At 46.3% G+C, this 18635-nt stretch overlaps 8 protein-coding genes across 8 annotated transcripts; 3 read left to right on the forward strand and 5 right to left on the reverse strand.

The window, feature by feature from the left end:
- Positions 1–339: 339 nt before the first annotated feature.
- On the reverse strand, positions 340–666 carry N7495_003893 (kinesin light chain; the record flags this gene model as incomplete). Its single annotated transcript, XM_057206544.1, has 1 exon — positions 340–666. The coding sequence occupies one exon, from the start codon at positions 664–666 to the stop codon at positions 340–342; it is 327 nt and encodes a 108-aa protein (XP_057064224.1).
- A 1846-nt stretch (positions 667–2512) lies between these two features.
- Positions 2513–3571, forward strand: N7495_003894 (uncharacterized protein; the record flags this gene model as incomplete). The annotated part of the gene is made up of 1 exon (XM_057206545.1): positions 2513–3571. One exon carries the CDS (start codon positions 2513–2515, stop codon positions 3569–3571), a length of 1059 nt encoding a protein of 352 aa, XP_057064225.1.
- A 640-nt stretch (positions 3572–4211) lies between these two features.
- Positions 4212–8743, reverse strand: N7495_003895 (uncharacterized protein; the record flags this gene model as incomplete). Its single annotated transcript, XM_057206546.1, has 9 exons — positions 4212–5327; positions 5433–5496; positions 5543–6856; positions 6908–7058; positions 7350–7578; positions 7635–7925; positions 7983–8042; positions 8102–8327; positions 8388–8743. 9 exons carry the CDS (start codon positions 8741–8743, stop codon positions 4212–4214), a joined length of 3807 nt encoding a protein of 1268 aa, XP_057064226.1.
- Positions 8744–9172: 429 nt separating this feature from the next.
- N7495_003896 (uncharacterized protein) lies at positions 9173–10339 on the forward strand (the record flags this gene model as incomplete). The annotated part of the gene is made up of 1 exon (XM_057206547.1): positions 9173–10339. One exon carries the CDS (start codon positions 9173–9175, stop codon positions 10337–10339), a length of 1167 nt encoding a protein of 388 aa, XP_057064227.1.
- A 949-nt stretch (positions 10340–11288) lies between these two features.
- N7495_003897 (cytochrome b-c1 complex subunit 6 family protein) lies at positions 11289–12040 on the reverse strand (the record flags this gene model as incomplete). Its single annotated transcript, XM_057206548.1, has 3 exons — positions 11289–11353; positions 11440–11562; positions 11800–12040. 3 exons carry the CDS (start codon positions 12038–12040, stop codon positions 11289–11291), a joined length of 429 nt encoding a protein of 142 aa, XP_057064228.1.
- Positions 12041–12578: 538 nt separating this feature from the next.
- N7495_003898 (undecaprenyl diphosphate synthase family protein) lies at positions 12579–13867 on the reverse strand (the record flags this gene model as incomplete). Its single annotated transcript, XM_057206549.1, has 2 exons — positions 12579–13559; positions 13643–13867. The coding sequence occupies 2 exons, from the start codon at positions 13865–13867 to the stop codon at positions 12579–12581; spliced, it is 1206 nt and encodes a 401-aa protein (XP_057064229.1).
- Positions 13868–14592: 725 nt separating this feature from the next.
- Positions 14593–16964, reverse strand: N7495_003899 (putative glycerol-3-phosphate acyltransferase Sct1; the record flags this gene model as incomplete). The annotated part of the gene is made up of 4 exons (XM_057206550.1): positions 14593–15756; positions 15808–16076; positions 16138–16732; positions 16791–16964. The coding sequence occupies 4 exons, from the start codon at positions 16962–16964 to the stop codon at positions 14593–14595; spliced, it is 2202 nt and encodes a 733-aa protein (XP_057064230.1).
- Positions 16965–17734: 770 nt separating this feature from the next.
- Positions 17735–18538, forward strand: N7495_003900 (GRAM domain-containing protein; the record flags this gene model as incomplete). The annotated part of the gene is made up of 3 exons (XM_057206551.1): positions 17735–17745; positions 17806–17974; positions 18026–18538. 3 exons carry the CDS (start codon positions 17735–17737, stop codon positions 18536–18538), a joined length of 693 nt encoding a protein of 230 aa, XP_057064231.1.
- Between the last annotated feature and the right edge of the window lie 97 nt (positions 18539–18635).

Consider the following 18635-nt stretch of genomic DNA (forward strand, 5'->3'; position numbering starts at 1 on the left):
TCTACTTATTTCTAGCACTTCCCGCGTGTTCTCAACGAAGGTTAACATATCTATATACTAGTCCCGTCCCTTCCCATGTAGGTTGTTTACATTATCCCATCAATAAATGTCGGGTTTCACTAGGATCGTCGTTTATCCTAGGAGCCACACTCCTGTTTAGAAGGTAATCTTACTGCGTATTTTATTTGATTGGTCTATCGATTCTTATCTCGGGATTAAGCTCCTAGGAAGCACTTCATTTAGCCCAGGTATTAGACGAATTTACATGTCAGCATGGTCCGCGCCGAGCTTCGTCTTGAAAGCCTTCATCACTTGCTTCTCGAGCTCCTCGGCCTCCATTCACCGGCACTGGTTCCAATACGTCGACGCCAGCCTGGCCATACTCGTCAGCGTGTCGGGAGGATCCGCGCCGAGCTTTGTCTTGCAAGTCTCCATCACCTCAAGCTCGAGTTTCTTGGCCTTCTTACACCGGCCCTGCTTCCAGTATGTCACAGATAGGTTTGCTATACTCGCCAGTGTGTCAGGATAGTCCGCGCCGAGCTTCGTCTTAAAAGCCTTCATCACTTGCTCCTCGAGCTCATCGGCTTCTTTCCACCGGCCCTGCTTCGAGTATGTCGATGCCAGGTTGGCTATACTCGTCAGCGTGTCAGGATGTTCCGCTTGCATCCCTATCTTTGATTGAATTCCGTCTGAATCGCCCTCATAATCAGGAAGGTTATTCACAGCAGACAACACACAATATGGTGGTTCATCCTTCCAGTACAATAACGAGCAAGGCCTAGCCGACCCAATATTACTTGAAATAATCGTCAGAATTTTCTCCTGTAATGTTGGAAATTATATCGGCCTCCCTCAACTGGTTGTTGTGGGAGACCAGCCAAGTGGTAAAAGCTCTGTCCTGGAGGGGCTTACTCGATTGGCATTTCCTCGAGACAGCGGCCTATGTACGCGAAAACCTTGGGCCAACCTCGAAATGCTCTGTATTTGAGAATTATTTCAACTACACACAAATTGTTGACATCTAGCGAGCCAGATGATCAGGGCTAGCTTGATTGGTTAAAAAGACAATCAACGAGCAGTTACCGTTTAATAAAAGAGAGAGATTGTCTTGTTGGGTCGGGGTTGAGATCGCTAATTACAAGGTGCAAATTCATAGCATCGAAAGCTTATAATATATGCCTTCTAGTTTTCCGTTATTTAGAGTTGAGAAACATCTCGAGGATCGCTATAACATGGATATGCACCGTCACTATGATCTTCAACGTAGGGTAGCTTAGCTTCATAACCATTGAAATTATGCATTCTAGCTACCTCTCTGTTCACATAGGCTTTAAAAGGTGGCGATGCGATTCGAATATCAATTTTCTTCCCACAGTTCACTTGGAGAACAGGAAGATTGTTTTGATGTTTAAGGTGAGCGATTGCGTTATCGTAGCTGGTGTGAAAGAAGTCGTAAACCAAAAACTTGTGTTTCGGCCATATTTGTTTAACTAAAAACTGAGGCTGTCCATTTATGTCTAGGGTTGGCGAAATTTCACGTAAAACTTCATCAAGGGAGGGTTCTGGTGTTTCCCAATATGGGCTTGACCGAGTGACGGAAATACACAGCCGAAGAGGTTTCTCCGATTGGAAATATTCCATGGCCGAGTACTTAGAAAACCACTTGTAAGCAATGAGGAATGTATTGAATAATTCTTTTCAATTTCAAAGAATTTAGCGTACCATAGTCTTTAGTAATCACTGCGTGACTTAGCTGCAGTATCGATTATATTTGCGGGTTAAAAGTCAAGTGTGATGTGGAAGACGGGGAAAAAGATTATGCTGACTTATAAAGGTTTCTTAAAGCTGTTAGGTTTTAACACGTGTCGAAACATAAGCCATAAGTTGGCTAGACAATTTGAATAACAACTTGTTTGTTAGAGAAATTAAAAATTAAAACAGGATCCAACGTGGTATACTAAGCGGGGTAGCTTATAGGTTGCAACCTTGGACATGCTCCTTTCTCGTCTATCTTGAGATCGCCCAATAACAAAATCTTACTTTATAAAACATACTAGTTCGGACAAGTTTGACAACTCCTTTTAATGATTTATTTATTCCGTTTCATAGCCATCGAGGAAACTCCGAACTTTACATCATGCCCCAACGGTTATGCGAATGGGAGAGCTGTGGGGAACCAGCTACGCAACTCGCAGGAGACTGCTTTCTGTGCGATACACACTTATGTTGCCTGCACCGCCGAGAGCCGTGGCATAAGTGCCCAAAACCAGAGGTCAACGATATACTTGCTCAACTATTATATGAGGTAGCCTAAGCAAGCAAACCATACTCATAATTTTTTGTTTAGACCGACTGGGAACTCTATTGTACTCAATTTTCAGCCGCAGAAGCTCGTCACATGGACCAGTTTTGTCAAAAGATAGATTAACATAAGCTATGCCTTCATGCATCAACGCTCAGAAAAGGTATACCGTGTACCGTTGATTTATCACGCCAAAGCTTGTCTGCCATGATGGGAGGTCAGAACTGCCACGCCGAAGTAACCTTCGATGATAATGTTAAATGGCTTGCACGTTTCCGCCTCGCAAAGGCTTCGCCACCAGAAGTCCGTGATTGGATACTTCAAAGCGAAGCTGCCACCATGACTTATCTTCAACAAAACACTTGTATTCCTACGCCTAAAATACTCGACTGGGCATGTGAATCAGACTCAGAAAATGCGATTGGAGTTGGCTATATTCTGATGGAAAAACTAGATGGGAAGCCCCTGGATTGGCAAAAAACAACACCCCAACAGAAAGAGAAGGTCATGCAACAATTAGTAGACATTTTCGTTGAGATTGAAAAGCACCCTTTCGAAGCAATTGGATCACTTACCTTCTCGGCGGGAGATGCAATAAACATCCAAGGTTTCGCAAACCACTCAACGTTCCGAGTTGGAAAGGGTCCACTTGGTCCATTCTCTTCCTCGCCTGGGACATTACAGGCTTTACTTCAAAATTACCTTATGATGATAGCCAGCAGCGAGATTGACTCATGCTCCCCAGTGGATACTGATCTCTTTCATCAATTCCGCTTGGATCTTACCAGCATTCTCTTTAGAGACGTACCACCTGACGACCAATTTTTTCTGAAGCACCCGGACGACAAGGGGGACCACACTCTGGTCAATGACTGCTTTGATATTATTGGAATCATCGACTGGGACTGGACACAAACTGTCTCTAGGGCAGAGGCATTCTGTTCCCCGTGTATGATGTGGCCGGTCTCTAAGTTCTATAATGGCTCTAATGAGCTCACCGTGGATGAGTTACGACTAGCTGCGATTTTTCGGGAAAGGGGTCGCACAGATCTTGCCAACTATGTTGTCGGGGGCAGAAAACCTCAGAGATTTTTCTTTACTCTTGGGACTGAGAGCTCCTCTTTAAACACACAGGAACTTATTGATTTGTTCAAAGGGCTTCGTCGGGCTTTTAACTTTGAAGACGAGGAGTGGGAGTCTTGGAAGAGAAAGACCCTCGAAAATTGGAAAGATGATGGCTTATTACTTAGACTGCTTGGACTAGAATAACAAAAGCGTGAAAGGCATGGCCGAGTGCTCAATAGATGCCTCTGAGTAATCAGTGAGTGATCAGGAAGCAATCATAATCACTGCACCGAGTGCTCAGTGAGCGCTCATTGGCCATCACTTGTCAAAGGAACATATTATCGTATTTATTGATCATAGTAGGCGCGAGTTTTTTATAGCATATTTTGTTCTCTTGTTATTCTTTGGTATTCTTCTAATACCTAGATATAAATCCACGAGATACAGTAAGTGTAGCACGCTTGACGGCAATCCTTTGAAGATTTTTGAAATCAGACATATTTCAAAATTTCGAAATTGACGTCAGGTTAAAAAAGTATGGAGCAAATAAAGGTCCTACCAAGGATTTAAAGTAAATCCTAAACGATATGGAGTCGGAGTCGGCTTCGGACTAGAGGATTTACCAACAAATATTTACTTAGTGAACTAACTATATTCTATCAATCTAGCAAGACCCCTATCCAAATAAAATGATTCTAGTAACCCCAGATTTGGGAAACATGTTTTGGCAGGGTATTATCATCGCTAAGTTTAGGATAACTGTAACTGGAATATATCTAGGTAGGTATTAAATGAATTTGATGTATTAAAACTAGTCGAGCCTTTTCTCATCCGTATCAAGATATCACCATACCGTAATGGTTTTCGTTTCTGTCGTCGTCAAAAGAGATGTGGAGACTGAAGTTGATGTTTTTGTGTCGATGCATTTGATGATTGGCTTGATCGATGTGTCTATTAGATTATTACAGTACACCACTTCATAATTGGTATAGGCACAACCCAGCTCGAGACCATCGCCAATGTCCGGGGCCGCTGTATTGGTGTAATGACAAGCTGAGTAGGACTTGGTTGAGTCAACTGTGACGGCGTCTTCGAAGCTAACACTTCGCGGTATACCAGACCATGTTGTGGGCGTAGGTGTGCCGAAACCAACTGCATATTGGAAACTTGCTCCACATAAGTCTCGTGTTATGCCGCTTGCAAACCAGTCAAGTTCATAGTTTGTTAAAAATATATCGCGATCCCAGGAGCTCCTTGCGGCTTCGATCATCATATAGCCAATAGTATCCGTATAGATTGTGGTGATCAGCTCGGTGTTGATGATGTATTCGATAATAACGCTGATAGTTTCCGTAAATCTGGGTGCTGATGTGGTAGATGTTGATGCCAGATTAGCCATGGCACTTAAAGTATGAGGATGCTCTGGCCCAAGCACCTGGTTATATGTCTTCATCACCTGTAGCTCGAACTCTTCAGCTTCCTTCCATCGCCCCTGATTTCTGTAGGTCGATGCTAGATTTGCCATGCTCATTAGAGTATTGGGATGCTCTGGTCCGAGAACCTGCTTATAAGACTCTATCGCCTGTAGCTCGAGCTCTTCGGCTTCCTTCCATCGCCCCTGGTTCCGGTAGGTTGATGCTAAATTGCCCATGCTGGTTATAGTAGACGGATGCTCTGGCCCAAGCACCTGCTTGCAAGACTCCATCGCCTGCAGCTCGAGTTCCTCGGCTTCCTTCCATCGCCCCTGTTTCCGGTAGGTTGATGCTAAATTGCCCATACTACTAAGAGTAGAGGGGTGCTCTAGCCCGAGCATCTGCTTGCAAGACTCTACTACCTGTAGCTCGAGCTCTTCGGCTTCTTTCCATCGCCCTTGGTTCCAGTAAGTTGATGCCAGATTGGCCATGATGGTCATAGTATTGGAATGCTCGGGCCCAAATACCTGCTTGTAAGTCTCCATCGCCTGTAGTTAGAGCTCTTCAGCTTCTGTCCATCGTCCCTGCTTCCGGTAGGTTGATGCCAGATTGGCCATCATGGCCCTAGTATTGGGATGCTCGGGCCCAAATACCTGCTTGCAAGTCTCCATCGCCTGCAGTTGGAGTTTTTCAGCTTTCTTCAGTTCTCCCCCAATGCTATACGCTAAGCTAAGCATATTGCAACACGTTATCGTCTTCTCACTTTTCGCCCCCAAATAGCTCTTTCCTTGCGTTCATTGCGCTCTTCGCCATTCTTTTACTATCAAAGAAATTTCCCCTTGTGCATGAAAACGACGCTGCTTCGTGAAGTAATGATGCCCATTCTTCCAATGAGGGCTTTGCATGTGGCTGCTGCGTAATTGCGCGCTGTACATGAGCAAACAGCATTTGGCACTCTCTCCAGTTCTCGAATCTTGCTTCGGGAAATGTATTGTGAAGTCTCCGGATATAAATTTCTTTCCAGTGTTCCAAATTCTCTTTATCTTGCAGCCATTTTTGCATTGCCAGTTGAACCAGTCGATGCATCTGGAAACTCGCCTTACCTGAGCTATCAGAGATCAGCGAATAATCTCTCAGCATCAATATATCGTCCTCAAACTGATCGGCATCGCTTGATACGCTCGTAGTGTTTTCCAACTCACTTGTATCGCTTTCTTCGTCTGTCGTATAAAGGTTTCCCCCATGACTTGTTGTTATTTTGCCTTCTCGTAGGAGACTATCAGGGATCCCTTGTCTATCAAAGAAGCTCATCAGAGATAAGAGACCTGCCGCTGATGGCCTTCTTTCCTGAATATCCTCAAATGATATCTGCCAGGTCACAAGGATGGAGTTCTTGGCTTCTGGGTCCCGACGAAGCCGGCCTCCTTCATAATCAAGAAGATTCATCTTCTGGCGATCGCTGTTCCGAAATCTTTCCAAATACTGCGTGACTGATTCTCGCGGTGCTCGTTGTTTAATGAAGGCTGCGGCCTGCACGATCGCAAGTGGCATAAACTCAAGCGCCGCAACCAGCTGCACAGTTACTTCGCGATTGTGCTGTGCCCCTGCCTTCTTCTCAAATAGTGAGATAGCGTGGGCCTTGTCCATCGGTTCAACTAGAATGATATCATAGTCTTCGACGATTCTCAAGGCCACTTGTATACTGCGACCTGTCATAACGATACAACCCACTGAGCTTTGATGAAAATAAGACCAGATCGATCGCCTTGGTACTCCCTTCTGATCTTTCTCAAGGCCGTACGAATGTTCTGGAGGTACCGTATGGAGAAATTCTTCGTCGTCGAGATTATCCAGAACGAGAACCCATTTTCCAGTCTTCGGGTTATTGAGCCAATTATTAAGCACCTCGAAAATATTCGTCTTGGGATCCTGCCGACCTTGTATCTTAGCTCGGTCGGCGATCTCCCGGCAACTCTGTTCGAAACGAGTTGCATTGCTCGCATGAATCCAAAAAACCCACGTTGTGGGCGATTGATCTCGCACTCGATAACAATATTCTATCGCAAGTTGTGATTTTCTTGTATATAATTAGTAAAGCAAAAGTCTACGGGCTGTTCTGCGAACCCACCCTACGCCACCCAGGCCAACAAGCGCTATCCGAGCCCCTTCTGTAGCGCCTTTTTCTTGTATCTGATCAACCAGCGTTCCACGATCAACAAAATCTGGGTCGCGACGGAACGGAATAGTCAAGAGAGGAGGCGGTGGCGTTTCAGGTCGCACTGGGCCAAGAAGCGGGGATTAGTCTTAGTTTGTTGAGGACTTTACCTTGTAAATCCCACCTGGAGGCAGATGGATCACTCCATAATTGATTCCCACCTGGTTCCCCAGATTGTTGCTACCGAACGATATGGAAGACATAGCGTGTTCGTAATGCAAATTGAGTATGTCTGGCGAGATCAACGTCAGAGCTTCCAGAAAATAGCAGGAACTTCATTCTCGGCCTCGATATTGTGTGACCAGGGTGCTGAGATTGATGAGATGCTCTTGGTCTATCTTTGGATGTAACTCACTAAAACGAGCCGCCACCACCGATGGCGCGTCTTGTGAGAACTGGCGCAGTCTATCGAGCACTGTTTGGTACCCGGCCGCATTGCGCGTGTCGAATTTGACCACCATCGAGTGGTCTGCATGTAGCGGCACCTTCTCCTCGACATGGTCGGGAAGCTGGAGGAGGGCCGAGTCTGTGCCAACTGTCGTCATAAAATCCCCGGTGCGTTTCCATCGTCCGCTTTCTGAGTCCTATTAAGATCATCAGTACATATTATAGTCTGTGTCAGATCAACACTACGACAGACCAATACCAACCGCCTCGTCTGCTCTGTCTCATAGAAACTGACCACCTTACGGTCCCGGATCAGATTTTTGAAGTCGGCTAGCTGGTGGGTCAGTAGGTCTGATTTGCTGGAAATCTGCCGCAATAGTTGCTCTCGCGGATGGCTCTTATCCCCTGCTAGCATCTGCTGGATATCGTCCATCACTAATCCTTTATGTGGGATAGCAAAGAGGATCATGCCGTACGTGGCTGGATGCAGCGACTTGATCGCCGGGTGATCGTCGTCCATGGTCTGGATGGCCCTCACCAGGCACTATGAGGTGATATCAGCATATATTACATGATACCTGAAAGCCGATGGTGGTCTCACATGAGCCAAAATAATGCCTCCAAAGCTATGTGCGATGAAAACTAGAGGTCTCTGCTGGAGCTAGTCACAGAATCAGCCCAAAATTGCTATAGATAGACAATTCCGATAGTGTGTCCTACCTCCTCCGTGTTCCGAATTTTTTTAATCTCTTCCATCAGCTCCCGCCCGTAGTCGAGGATCGTATCGACGCCGTGGCTCGACAGCTTAGAGTTGTACCCGTAGATCATGGTGCGGCACTGCGGAAGGTCCTTCGACAGGAAGTCACGGAGCCACATCCGACCAAGGTTTCCTCTTCCTTGCCATGATCCATACGCATGTCCATCCAGTCCGGCGATTGCAATAATACTATGTTGCGTTATCAGTCAGTATTGCTCTTCTGGATATAGATATCGGCACGATCTTTACTCTATAGCCACTGGTTCGTTTCCATCCGGCGCGTAGAGCTGGGTAAATCCAAAGAAGTTGCAGTCAAAGTTGATGTCATTTTCTCCCATCTCGATCTGCCAGTCTCCAAGCGGATTGACTCTCAGCTCATGGAGAAACTGAGGCACACCGCCACGAAATTGCACCAGAGCCATTCTCTGGTGGCTACTTTCATAGCATGAAGGCACTATTGAAATATCATTCTTGATTTGCGATTTCTCGTCGTCGGTAAAGTTGTCGTTGAGTGCCTCTTGCAATGCGGTCTTGAGATCCTTATCAGGCAGTTCCCTTAACAGGCCTGTCACCCGGAAGACGTGCGACTTTCTCTGGCTAGTCATCCTGACTTGTCTTCAATATAGTGGTATATCAGTTGAGAGTGGGCTTTGCGTCTTTTGTTGATGGCTGATCACCTCAGCCTTCCGGCAAGGCTAAATCCACAGGTGCGGGGTATCGAGCGTACACCTCCAGTCATTGCTGCTATCACTTCGTAGATATTACTATATACTGTAATAAATTCTCCTTCCTCTCAAATCATATACTGATGGAGAAAACGCTTCACCGCCACATAACTACTAGTGTTTCGCTACCTTTCACAGTAAAGGCTAATTCCCTAAGGGTTTAAATATAAGCCAATAAGAACTTTACAAAAAGTGGAGAAATCAGTAATGGCGATTACAAAACGCGAGGTGCCTAACTAGGACTAGTCTATTTTTATTTACTTCTACTGTACATCTTTCATCTTCCTCAACCTTTTGACTTTTATCATCATGTCTTCAAGAATACCAGTCACACCAAAACTTTTATCTACGTCACCAAATGTGATGTCTCCATCTGCTATGTCTCCGTCTGCTATGTCTCCATCTACGATGTCCCCAACCCAAACTCGATATCGTTCACGCCCTATGGTGGACCTGAAGAAAGATCTTCAAAAAATAGCAGACGCGCATCGAAAGATCTATGACGCTAAGATTGCAATCTTAGTCCGATGGAAGGACGATAACACCGGGGCTGAAGCCGACTGTCAGACCATGATTGACCTGTTTAGAAAACTACAAATTAATTATCAAGTTTATATCATCGACCCAGCCCACAGGGATTACGGCGCTAAGACAACGAATCAAGTTAATCAAATGATGGAACGCTGCCACTCATTTAACAGAGACACACTCGCCATATTCTATTATTGTGGGAACGGTGCCGACCATAATGGGGTGTTAAACTTCGCATCAAAAGGCTCCCTGATTTCCTGGCTGTTTATCCACTGTGAACTTTTCGAAAACAAACATCTTTACCCGAAAGTGGACGTTTTAGCCATCCTTGATTGTTGTTATTCTGGGTTAGCGACACAGGGTTCAGTCATCGGGCAGTCACATCAAATTTTAGCGGCGTGTCAACCCTCAGAGATCGCGAAAATGAGATCTCCCCAGAGCATTTCTTTTTCGCAAAGAATCTTTAAAGCGGTCATGTATATCAAGTCTAGGCAAATGACAGCGTCAACATCAGAAATTTATGATCAGCTAGTTACTGATTTGCCAAAGTCGGCACCTGAACCTATCTTGAAGATAATCTGTGGAGTTGCACCGATAACCTTTGACTTGAATCTAGCAGGCCCGTCACCAGGAGGACCGCCATCCAGAATCCCTCCCTCGATTATCATGAAGAAAACGCAAAATGTTATTGCCAAGTTAGTTGTGACCGGGGACATAAAGAACATCCCTGAACTCTTCAACCAGTCGATCAGAAATCTGCCACCTAATATGAGTGTTCACATTATTGACTGCTATGAGATAGACAAGTCTGCATTGTTCTTGCTTCGAATGTCATATGAAGCCTTATCCTGGTGGCAAATGGTTGTTGATATTGAAAGGATTGGAATCGCAATTGGCCCGTCCTTGAAGCCTCCACAAAATTTGGCTTCGCATCAACTAAGCTAACCGCCGCGCGGCGCTGAAAACCTGCCATTTAGGCCCTCTGAAAAAGACCGTTAAGCGCTCGCGTTGTCTTTATTACAGTATTCTCACTACTTATGAAAACATAAAAATCAAAAAAGGGGAGTGCTGTTTAGAAGTGGGAATTCTATTATTTTTCCTACATTAGTGTACAAGACTATTCTATTAATAAGATGATATTTCTCCCTCGCTTTCCATATGTGAATTAACAATGGATAACTCACTAGCTGTTTGAAAGAAACAATAATCATCATACTAAGAGTATAAAAGAATTATAGCTACAGTGAGCTAGGTTGTATATCATTCTCGCTGGATCTACTAGTGTGTACCAAAGCAACCATTCGCTAGTCATCCATTTGAGACCAATCGGGTGGAGTCAGCCTCATCACTTCTTCCCATGCATGTTGCACTAATACAGAAGGGTAACGCCAAGAAGTGGTAGATGAAATCCGGTATATAGGTCCTTTATCGCCCTCGATGGCTCGGATTAGAACTCTGTAGGACTAGATGTAATGTTTTAAACAGATGAAATTCGTCTTCAAAAACAAGTAAATATAATACTAGCACAGTTCAACCAGGCATAAAACCAGCTATCTGTACAAAAACAAGGCAGAGAAATAGGGTTGATCTATTATTCTTTTCGATCCGTTGGTTCCTCCCTGCCTTGGAACACCATATGCGTACAAGGAAGAGACTGTAAATAAGCCCGCCTTCTTTCCATCAACCCCGTGCTAAAAAAGAAACCAATGATATTGACGGCAGACTATCAGCTTGTACATCTGACAGTCATCACAAAAAACAGAATCGGAAGTTGAGTGTTTTGACACTTCTGCGCTCTGATGTTTGTTCAATTCGAGGTCTCCGAAGATGGTCGAGTCGAAGTGAGTGGAAACATGAGAGGAGTCGCGACGGAAAACATGGTTGAGTGATCCGTTTATTTAAGCTCGCGCCAGAGCTTGGGGGCGGCGCAAGCAGTAGCACAGTGGGTAAGGTGGAAGACTAGAGATATATTAGCTCTGGATATGAATTGCAGACCTTGGGGACGTGATCTGCTTGGTCGTTGGTTCGCTGTCAGGATGACTTACACTCCTCAACGCAGTCCTCCTTGGGACCCTTGAAGTCAGCATCCTCCTCCTGGCGAGTGACACGCTCAACGCAATGGTCAAAGTGGTGCTTAGCAGGGGCGCACTGAGCGGAGTTGGCACACTCTGGAATACATAGAGTTAGTCATAGTTACAAAGTATGAGTTCGCGACGAAACCGAAATCATTGCCAAGCCATCATTGTGCCATTGCAATGCCATTGCAATGCCATTGATCTCTCCCTGACATCAGTCCAGATTGTCAGATCCAGAACATCATAATAAGAGAGATAATGTATTTGGATGCGCAGTGGCAGACATTGAATCGGACATCGCGACACAGTTCAATCAAGGGAATCACTCACCCTCCTCAAGCTTGGGCTTGATGTCCTCAGGGTCCTCCTCCTCTTCTTCTTCTTCTTCCTCTTCCTCCTCAGCCTCTTCTTCGGCATCCTCGGACTCCTCGGGAGTATCTTCGGCAGAGTCCTCGGACTTCTCGGTGGTCTCGTCCTGGGTGGCCTCGACGTCGGCGGCGGGAGCGTCAGCCTGGGCCTCGGCGAAGCCCAGGGAGGAAACGACGTCAGTGAAAAAATCTGCGAGACCCATTGTGTGAGTTGGGAGGGAAGTGGAGATGTGGGGGTATAGAAATTGAAGGTAGGGAGGTTTAGATTGAAGTGAGGATGGTTGGTTTTCCAAGCTCGGACTGGAAAATCGGGATGCCCCGGCCGCTGAGAGCATAATTGTGCTGCACGTGATTGGTCAGTCGCTTTCCGCTGAGTGAACATGTATATACTCCGTATATAAACTTGAATTATTATTCATGTACATATTTTACATTCATATATCGATATTTGATATGGAGACTGCTTTAATGTCTTAAAAAGGAACATGGAAACCAAGTCTTTGGCAGTAACTACAGTGTAACTAGCGAATATTCACATTCAATCTGAGCACAGTCGATATTCATTCACCCAAGCCCTGAGGGTTTTATCAATTGACATCTGGTATTTATTTCGAAAAAGACTCAAGTTATCTGGAAGAGTAACCGGGCTGTAATTATCGATGCAGCTGGATATATCAAACGCCACAACTCCGCTGAATGCTTAAAGAGAGTACAATAAAATCAAAAAAACCCAATGAAGCTTTATATAGCTTTGATCTTGTTCGACTGAAGTCCCGTTTTATCAAAGGACTCTTCACTAGATTCCGGGCTATCACCAGCGAAGTTTCCCTCTGCGTTTGGATTCTGCCGATCCTTGGAAATGCGTCTTTGCCAGCCGAGCAGCACAGGCAAGAAGTGCCACAGATCAAATTCTGGCCATAGAACGTCCAGGAATACGATCTCAGTATTCTCATGACATTGCCAAAGCATGAAGTCACTCAAACGCTCGACGGCAGAGGTTCGGACAATCATATCCAGGGGTGGATTACCCTTTGTCAACATGTGATCTGAGAGGGTTTGGCGCGTGATTGTTTCAGGAGATAAAAATACAGGGCTGTCACCATCTGACGTAATGCCGTGTGTCACAGTTTTATGTAGCTGTCCATCCTGACCGATAAGGTGAAGCGTCGTGGATGAAGAGAATGAGGAACCGGAACCGGAACCGGATTCGTAGACTCGACTAGAGTGATCATCATCCTGCACAGAGGAATCTGCCGATGACTCGGAATCACTGTGTGTGTCTTGTGGTTTAGATACACGGGTCTGGGCCCGGATATTATGAGCGATGTGAGATTCGGAGAAGGGGGTTCGATTGGCAGAATGGGCAGATTGGAGAGGTTTGCTATAATCCTGGACTGTTTCACGAATAGCGCCGGTGATTTCGTCGCGCGAGGTGTAAGGGAAGCAAATGTTCAGCACGCGTTCGCCATTGCGGCTGGTCAGGTCGACGGCCCTGTTAACAGCGGCCAGGACATCCGGCTTCAGCAGATCGAGTCGGCCTAGTACACGTACTCTAGCACCATACCGATCCAGTAAATCACCGTGTTGCGCCATCTGCGATAGTTTCACCTTCGCCATGTCCATCAGCGCATCGACTTCGAATTTGGACCGCTTGAAATTCTCGATGCTGAACGCATAGATCGTGACGACTTTGACACCGCTCTTATAACAAACTTCTAGAATCTGAGAAGAATGTCAGCATGATCATCCTAGGCGCTCATCGGTGACGAGCCTGACGCAGATGGCCAACGGTATGATGTACGTACTCTGGCCAGTGCCTCAAATCCCAAGTTATGCCCTTCCACCGTCTCAATTCCGTGGGACCTGGCGAATCGTCGGTTTCCATCCATGACGAAGGCCACATGTTGAGGAATGGGCCCTTGTCGTAGCGCGCCGATGAGGAGCGCCTTGAGGTGGCTGATAGCAAACTCGATCGGTGGAGAGGCAAGGAACCAATTCCGGAGGCGCGACAGGTGTATTGAATCCGACATGTTGATGCGGGGATAGACCGCTATAATAAGGAGGATTGTGATGACACAATAAGTTCGAAGGAAGCACGGATCAGGAGTGGGAACGCGTGGAAAAAAGAAGCTTGAGGCTTAGGGGCGGACAAGGAAGCGGAACGGCTTTCGAGATACTTTAAAGGGCGACGTGGTCAAGTCGGCAAGGAATTTTGACTCTTTTATACAATTTGTTAATTTTTCAATCAAGTTTTGATTTCTATGATTTAGTATGGCTTGGGCTGCTGCTAGGCAGCACTATATAGTTTATCTAGGACTGCATTGGCTGCCCAGCTCTACAGATAGCTGTGCACCCCGGAAGTGGCGTAGTATGCATTAGCATATACGAAGTACAGTATCAGCCAAATTTTAACGGACAGCCTGAGTCAACGAGGTGTTCTAGACTCCTTCCTTCCACTGAGATAGCAATTATTAAGATATTCAAGAACTGTGGGTGCCTGCATATCTCGGGTTCACGGAAACGTTTAGATAGGCACATAGTACTAGGTAAGACTAACTCGGCGACATTTGGAAATAACTTGGGATATCTCGCATTGTGGTATATAAGAATAAAAAAATAGGTGTCATCCAAACTATCACTGATCCCGTGAACGCTGGGATATGAGTAAAGCTTCAACTAGAATGGATTAAAAAAAAAATGAAGGATATGAAAAGATATGAACAAAATGAGCAAAAAATATGGCCATCATATACGGTCATAGGTCTTTTCGGTACTCATCACTACTAGAAGGTGTATGGGAGCCGGAACTGGCCATATCCCAGCTTCCATCCTCACTCTGTCGGCGACGCCGCTCACCACGCTCGCGCATCGCATCCCGAATGCGTGAACTGACATCCTCCAAGGAATCCTTGCTGGTGAGCGGGCTGAGCGGCTTCAGATTCCGAGAGCCTGGGCGGGGTCCCACCGAGCTGTTGCGACTATGGCTGCGGGTAGGAGGTCTAGTGGAGAAGAAGCCAATATTGGCGAGGTTGTGGAACGACTCGTTGCGTGGCAGAGAATCTAAAGAGGGTGACTCGTCACGCAGGTCTTCATCACGAGATGGCTTGATTTGCGTCTCATCACCATGGTTGACTTCGCTAATCGGATCGGTGACGATCCGAGCAGCATCAAAGTCGGGGAAAAGTTCCGGACCCATCGTGTTGATGGCCTCTGTCACCTGCATAGCAAGTGCTGCGCGTCTCTCTCGAAGTTTCACCAAAGTGTTTGCAGAGGACGGGTTTAGGGACAAGACAAGCGGCCGAAGAGACTTGACGATATCCATTCCTACCTCGCCAATACGCAGAGCAGCAAATGTGACGGTAGGGAACACGACCATAGCAATTAGTACCACCAACCAGAGTGGCACCCATTCCGGCACTATGCCTTGAATGCGGTTACGGTAAGTCCAATAGGTAAATGCAGTTGTGTAAGACGCATATACGGCCGGAGCGAAGGCAAGGGCAATTAGTAGCTTCCAAGTAGCCATGACATCCCGGCCTTGAAGCTTAACAGTAGAAGCAGCTAAAGCTTCCTTTGACTTCTTGATCGATAGATATTTGGTGGCGACAAATACAGGGGCAAAGAGGATGAGACCAGGCAGAGTACCAATAGCAAGTAAAGCCAGTTTCACCAAGCGGTATATCAACGTAGCAATTACCTGTATGATAGAGAATTTGGCATAGGCGACCTGATGGTCCCGAATCCCAAGGATACGAAGCTGCTTGTTATAACTCACAATAGACTGTCGCATACTTACGATGCGTGGATCGTCTTTGAAGTGTGCATATCCTTTGACAAGGCGACGGTTGAGTTCCACAACCATGGGAAGAGGAAGCTTCTTTCCCTTGGTGTTGTACAAACGACGAGCCGCTTGAATAACCTATGATTTGTTAGTTGAAATATCTCCAGGAACACAAAAATAGAGTCATACCATGAGAGTATCATAATCTGGGCTGGTAACGGTAACGGCAAAGAGGCTTTGATAGATGATGTCCAAGAGCTTGCCAACAGATTCGCGACGCTCGCCCTGCTTGAATTGCTCTACCAACTCCCTGGGGACTTCAATCGGGTTGCCAAACTCAATAACAGCTCTGGAACGGAACTTATGGGCATGGAAATAGTTCATGCCACAGGGCACTATCTTCAGACCACAATCTGGATTGTCTGCCAGGGTACCGAGGGCCATCAGAGCAACACCAGCTAGAGAGTAGTTAATACCCAAGTCGTGTTGATCAAGTCTATATCAAGTATTGAAACTTACCTTTTAGTGGCAATAGTGAAGGGCGGTCATGACTACCACCTTCGGGGAAAATACCGACGCAGCCGCCGGCATTCAGTCGTCCAAACACAGCCTTGTAGACTGCAGTTTGATCCACGTGCGGAGCAACCTTAAACTTTGACCCCTTAAAGTCTGAAGTCTTGCTAGCAGCATCTCCTGTGAAGTTGCCATCGTCATCAATGTCTTTCCTTCCCGTCAACTGGAACAGCGCATCTCGGTGCTTGAAGGCCTTCTTCAGTACTAGTTCCTCAGGGCCATGAATCTCCGCAATAGCTGCACTGTGGGAGGTTCCGTTGATTGTCGGCAGTGCAATTGTTCCGTCTACCTCGAAACCAGGGCCTTCAAAATTCGTACCAACGCCACGCAAAAGGGTGGGCTCGTCGACCGGATCGGGAAGATACACTGTGCCCTGTCCAGCTTTCAAGTTATCCATAGCTCGAGCTACAGGAAGTGTTCCAATACCACGCGCCAATACGCCAATAAACTTGCGCCGGAAAGACTTTTCAGCAATAAGCCATGAGATGCGACGGTGGGCTTCGCTGCGGATAACGCGCATCAGGACTAGGGAATCGACGAACTGTGAAAGAGTGGAAAATGAGCTTCTTGTATATGAAATCATGACAGTATCAGCATACCTGGTTCGCATGAGGAGCAGCGACAATGATAATCGGACCACGGCGGGGAATTTTCCACGATCCTCGAGGGTGTACCTCGCGGAAGAAAAGGTCGATAAGCACAGAAAACGTCCACAGGGTCAAATCGTACAGCCACCCGATGAGGGGTGGTATATATGGCTGAGACTTGCTCATGATGCCGTGCGCTGTAGTATCACAGGCTTCAAGTGTTGTTCATCAAAGAAGATGGGACATCAGTGGATGTTAGCGTCGCGAGCTTTGACGGGGCTCTGACGTCGTTGATCTTTTTTTCCGCAGTTCTTGTTTCTGTTTCCCCGCAAAATCAAGGATTACAAATGTTCCCAACAACGAAATGTTGAGAAAGATGCAAGAGAGAAAGGAAGAGATAAAAATCGGGGGAATGTTGAAAAGGGAAAGATGGGAAAGATGGAACGACCTAATCCGGAAGTTTGGTCTAGCGCGTGTCCGAACTTGGAATTTCAATAGAAAGTAATGATGTTTTTGTTTTGCTGATCCTCATTGAATTGGAAGTTGATATAGAAGTAATAGAGCGAAGCTCCTCTTAATCTTAAATTTGATTAAATCATCTATATCTTACCTTGGAATCTAACTCCGTTTCCACGTAGGATAATATTTGCTGATCCTTTCAAGCGGATGCCTCGGAAATGTATAAATCGCGTAGATCTGCTCATGTTGATCCTATGTAAACTTCATCGAGATGAAAATCAATGCATTGATTTGTGGTATATAATATGTGTATTATAACTGTCTTTCAATCTGCTTTCTCCCCGCCTCTGCCCCGCAACGAGTTTCTTCCTTCCACAATGAACTTGCCCGCTCTAAACTTCGACATGAACTAAATTCTGTCGCGGATTAAAGTCTAGCTTGACTCTCTTTCTGACTTCTTTCACTGCTGTTATTAGTAGTTTTACTTGATCGTGAGGATGTCTCTCAAGTATGCGCCCTATCATCACCTATCAACTTTGGAAAAGACTTGGACTAATCGGACTACTAGCTGGGTGATGCTCGACCAGGAAGGTTTTATTCGCCTTCCTAATGAGCGACTTGTATATACATCTCCACCCCGCACCGCTCTCGTGTTGACGCCGCCAAGCGGCTACCAGGGCCAAGAGTCCTTGTCCCTGCAGAGCGGCACCGGCTGCATTCACCTCACTAATCAACGAGTATATACTCCTTTCCCTTCTCTATTTGCATATAATAACCACACTTCTCAGATTGTTTACCTCCCCGCTCAGAAATCCAACGAGTTTCAGTCCTTTTCGTCCCCCTTGCTAAACATCCACGATTCCCATGTCTCCGCACCTTTCTTCGGCCCCAATTTCTGGCTTGCCCTTGTACAACCTGTCTCCGGCGGAGGCTTCTCGCCATCCCTACCTGCTGTGCAGGTCAAGGTGATATTCAAAGAGGGCGGGGCGTTCGACTTTCACACAAACTTCGAGCGGATCAGGGAGCGACTAGGACAAGCAGTCGAAAACATAGGGGACGGTGCACGGGGCTTGCGAGGCGTCGATCTTTCAGCCGTTCATCTCGACGAGTTGCCCGCATATGAGGGCCCAGCCAACACAGATTTGAATATCACAGCAGCGGCACCGAGCAACCAGGGCGCATCTGTCATTACACCCGAGCCTATGGAGCCTCCGCCAGGTTATGAGGAAGTTCAACAGCAGAGTGTAGCGCATGAATTGGAGGAGCAGATGCGTCGAACCGGCCTGGCTGGTCGTGAATAACTGATGCTGACCGAACCCTATACCGATGCATGATACCTGGTACCTTTGCAAGTGTGCATTTCAATCAAGTGATATCTGCTCTAGCCGAGAGCAACTT

This window comes from Penicillium taxi, assembly GCF_028828555.1.
Source record: "Penicillium taxi strain IBT 34144 chromosome Unknown utg000003l_segment0_segment0, whole genome shotgun sequence".
NCBI classification, from domain to species: Eukaryota; Fungi; Ascomycota; class Eurotiomycetes; order Eurotiales; family Aspergillaceae; genus Penicillium; species Penicillium taxi.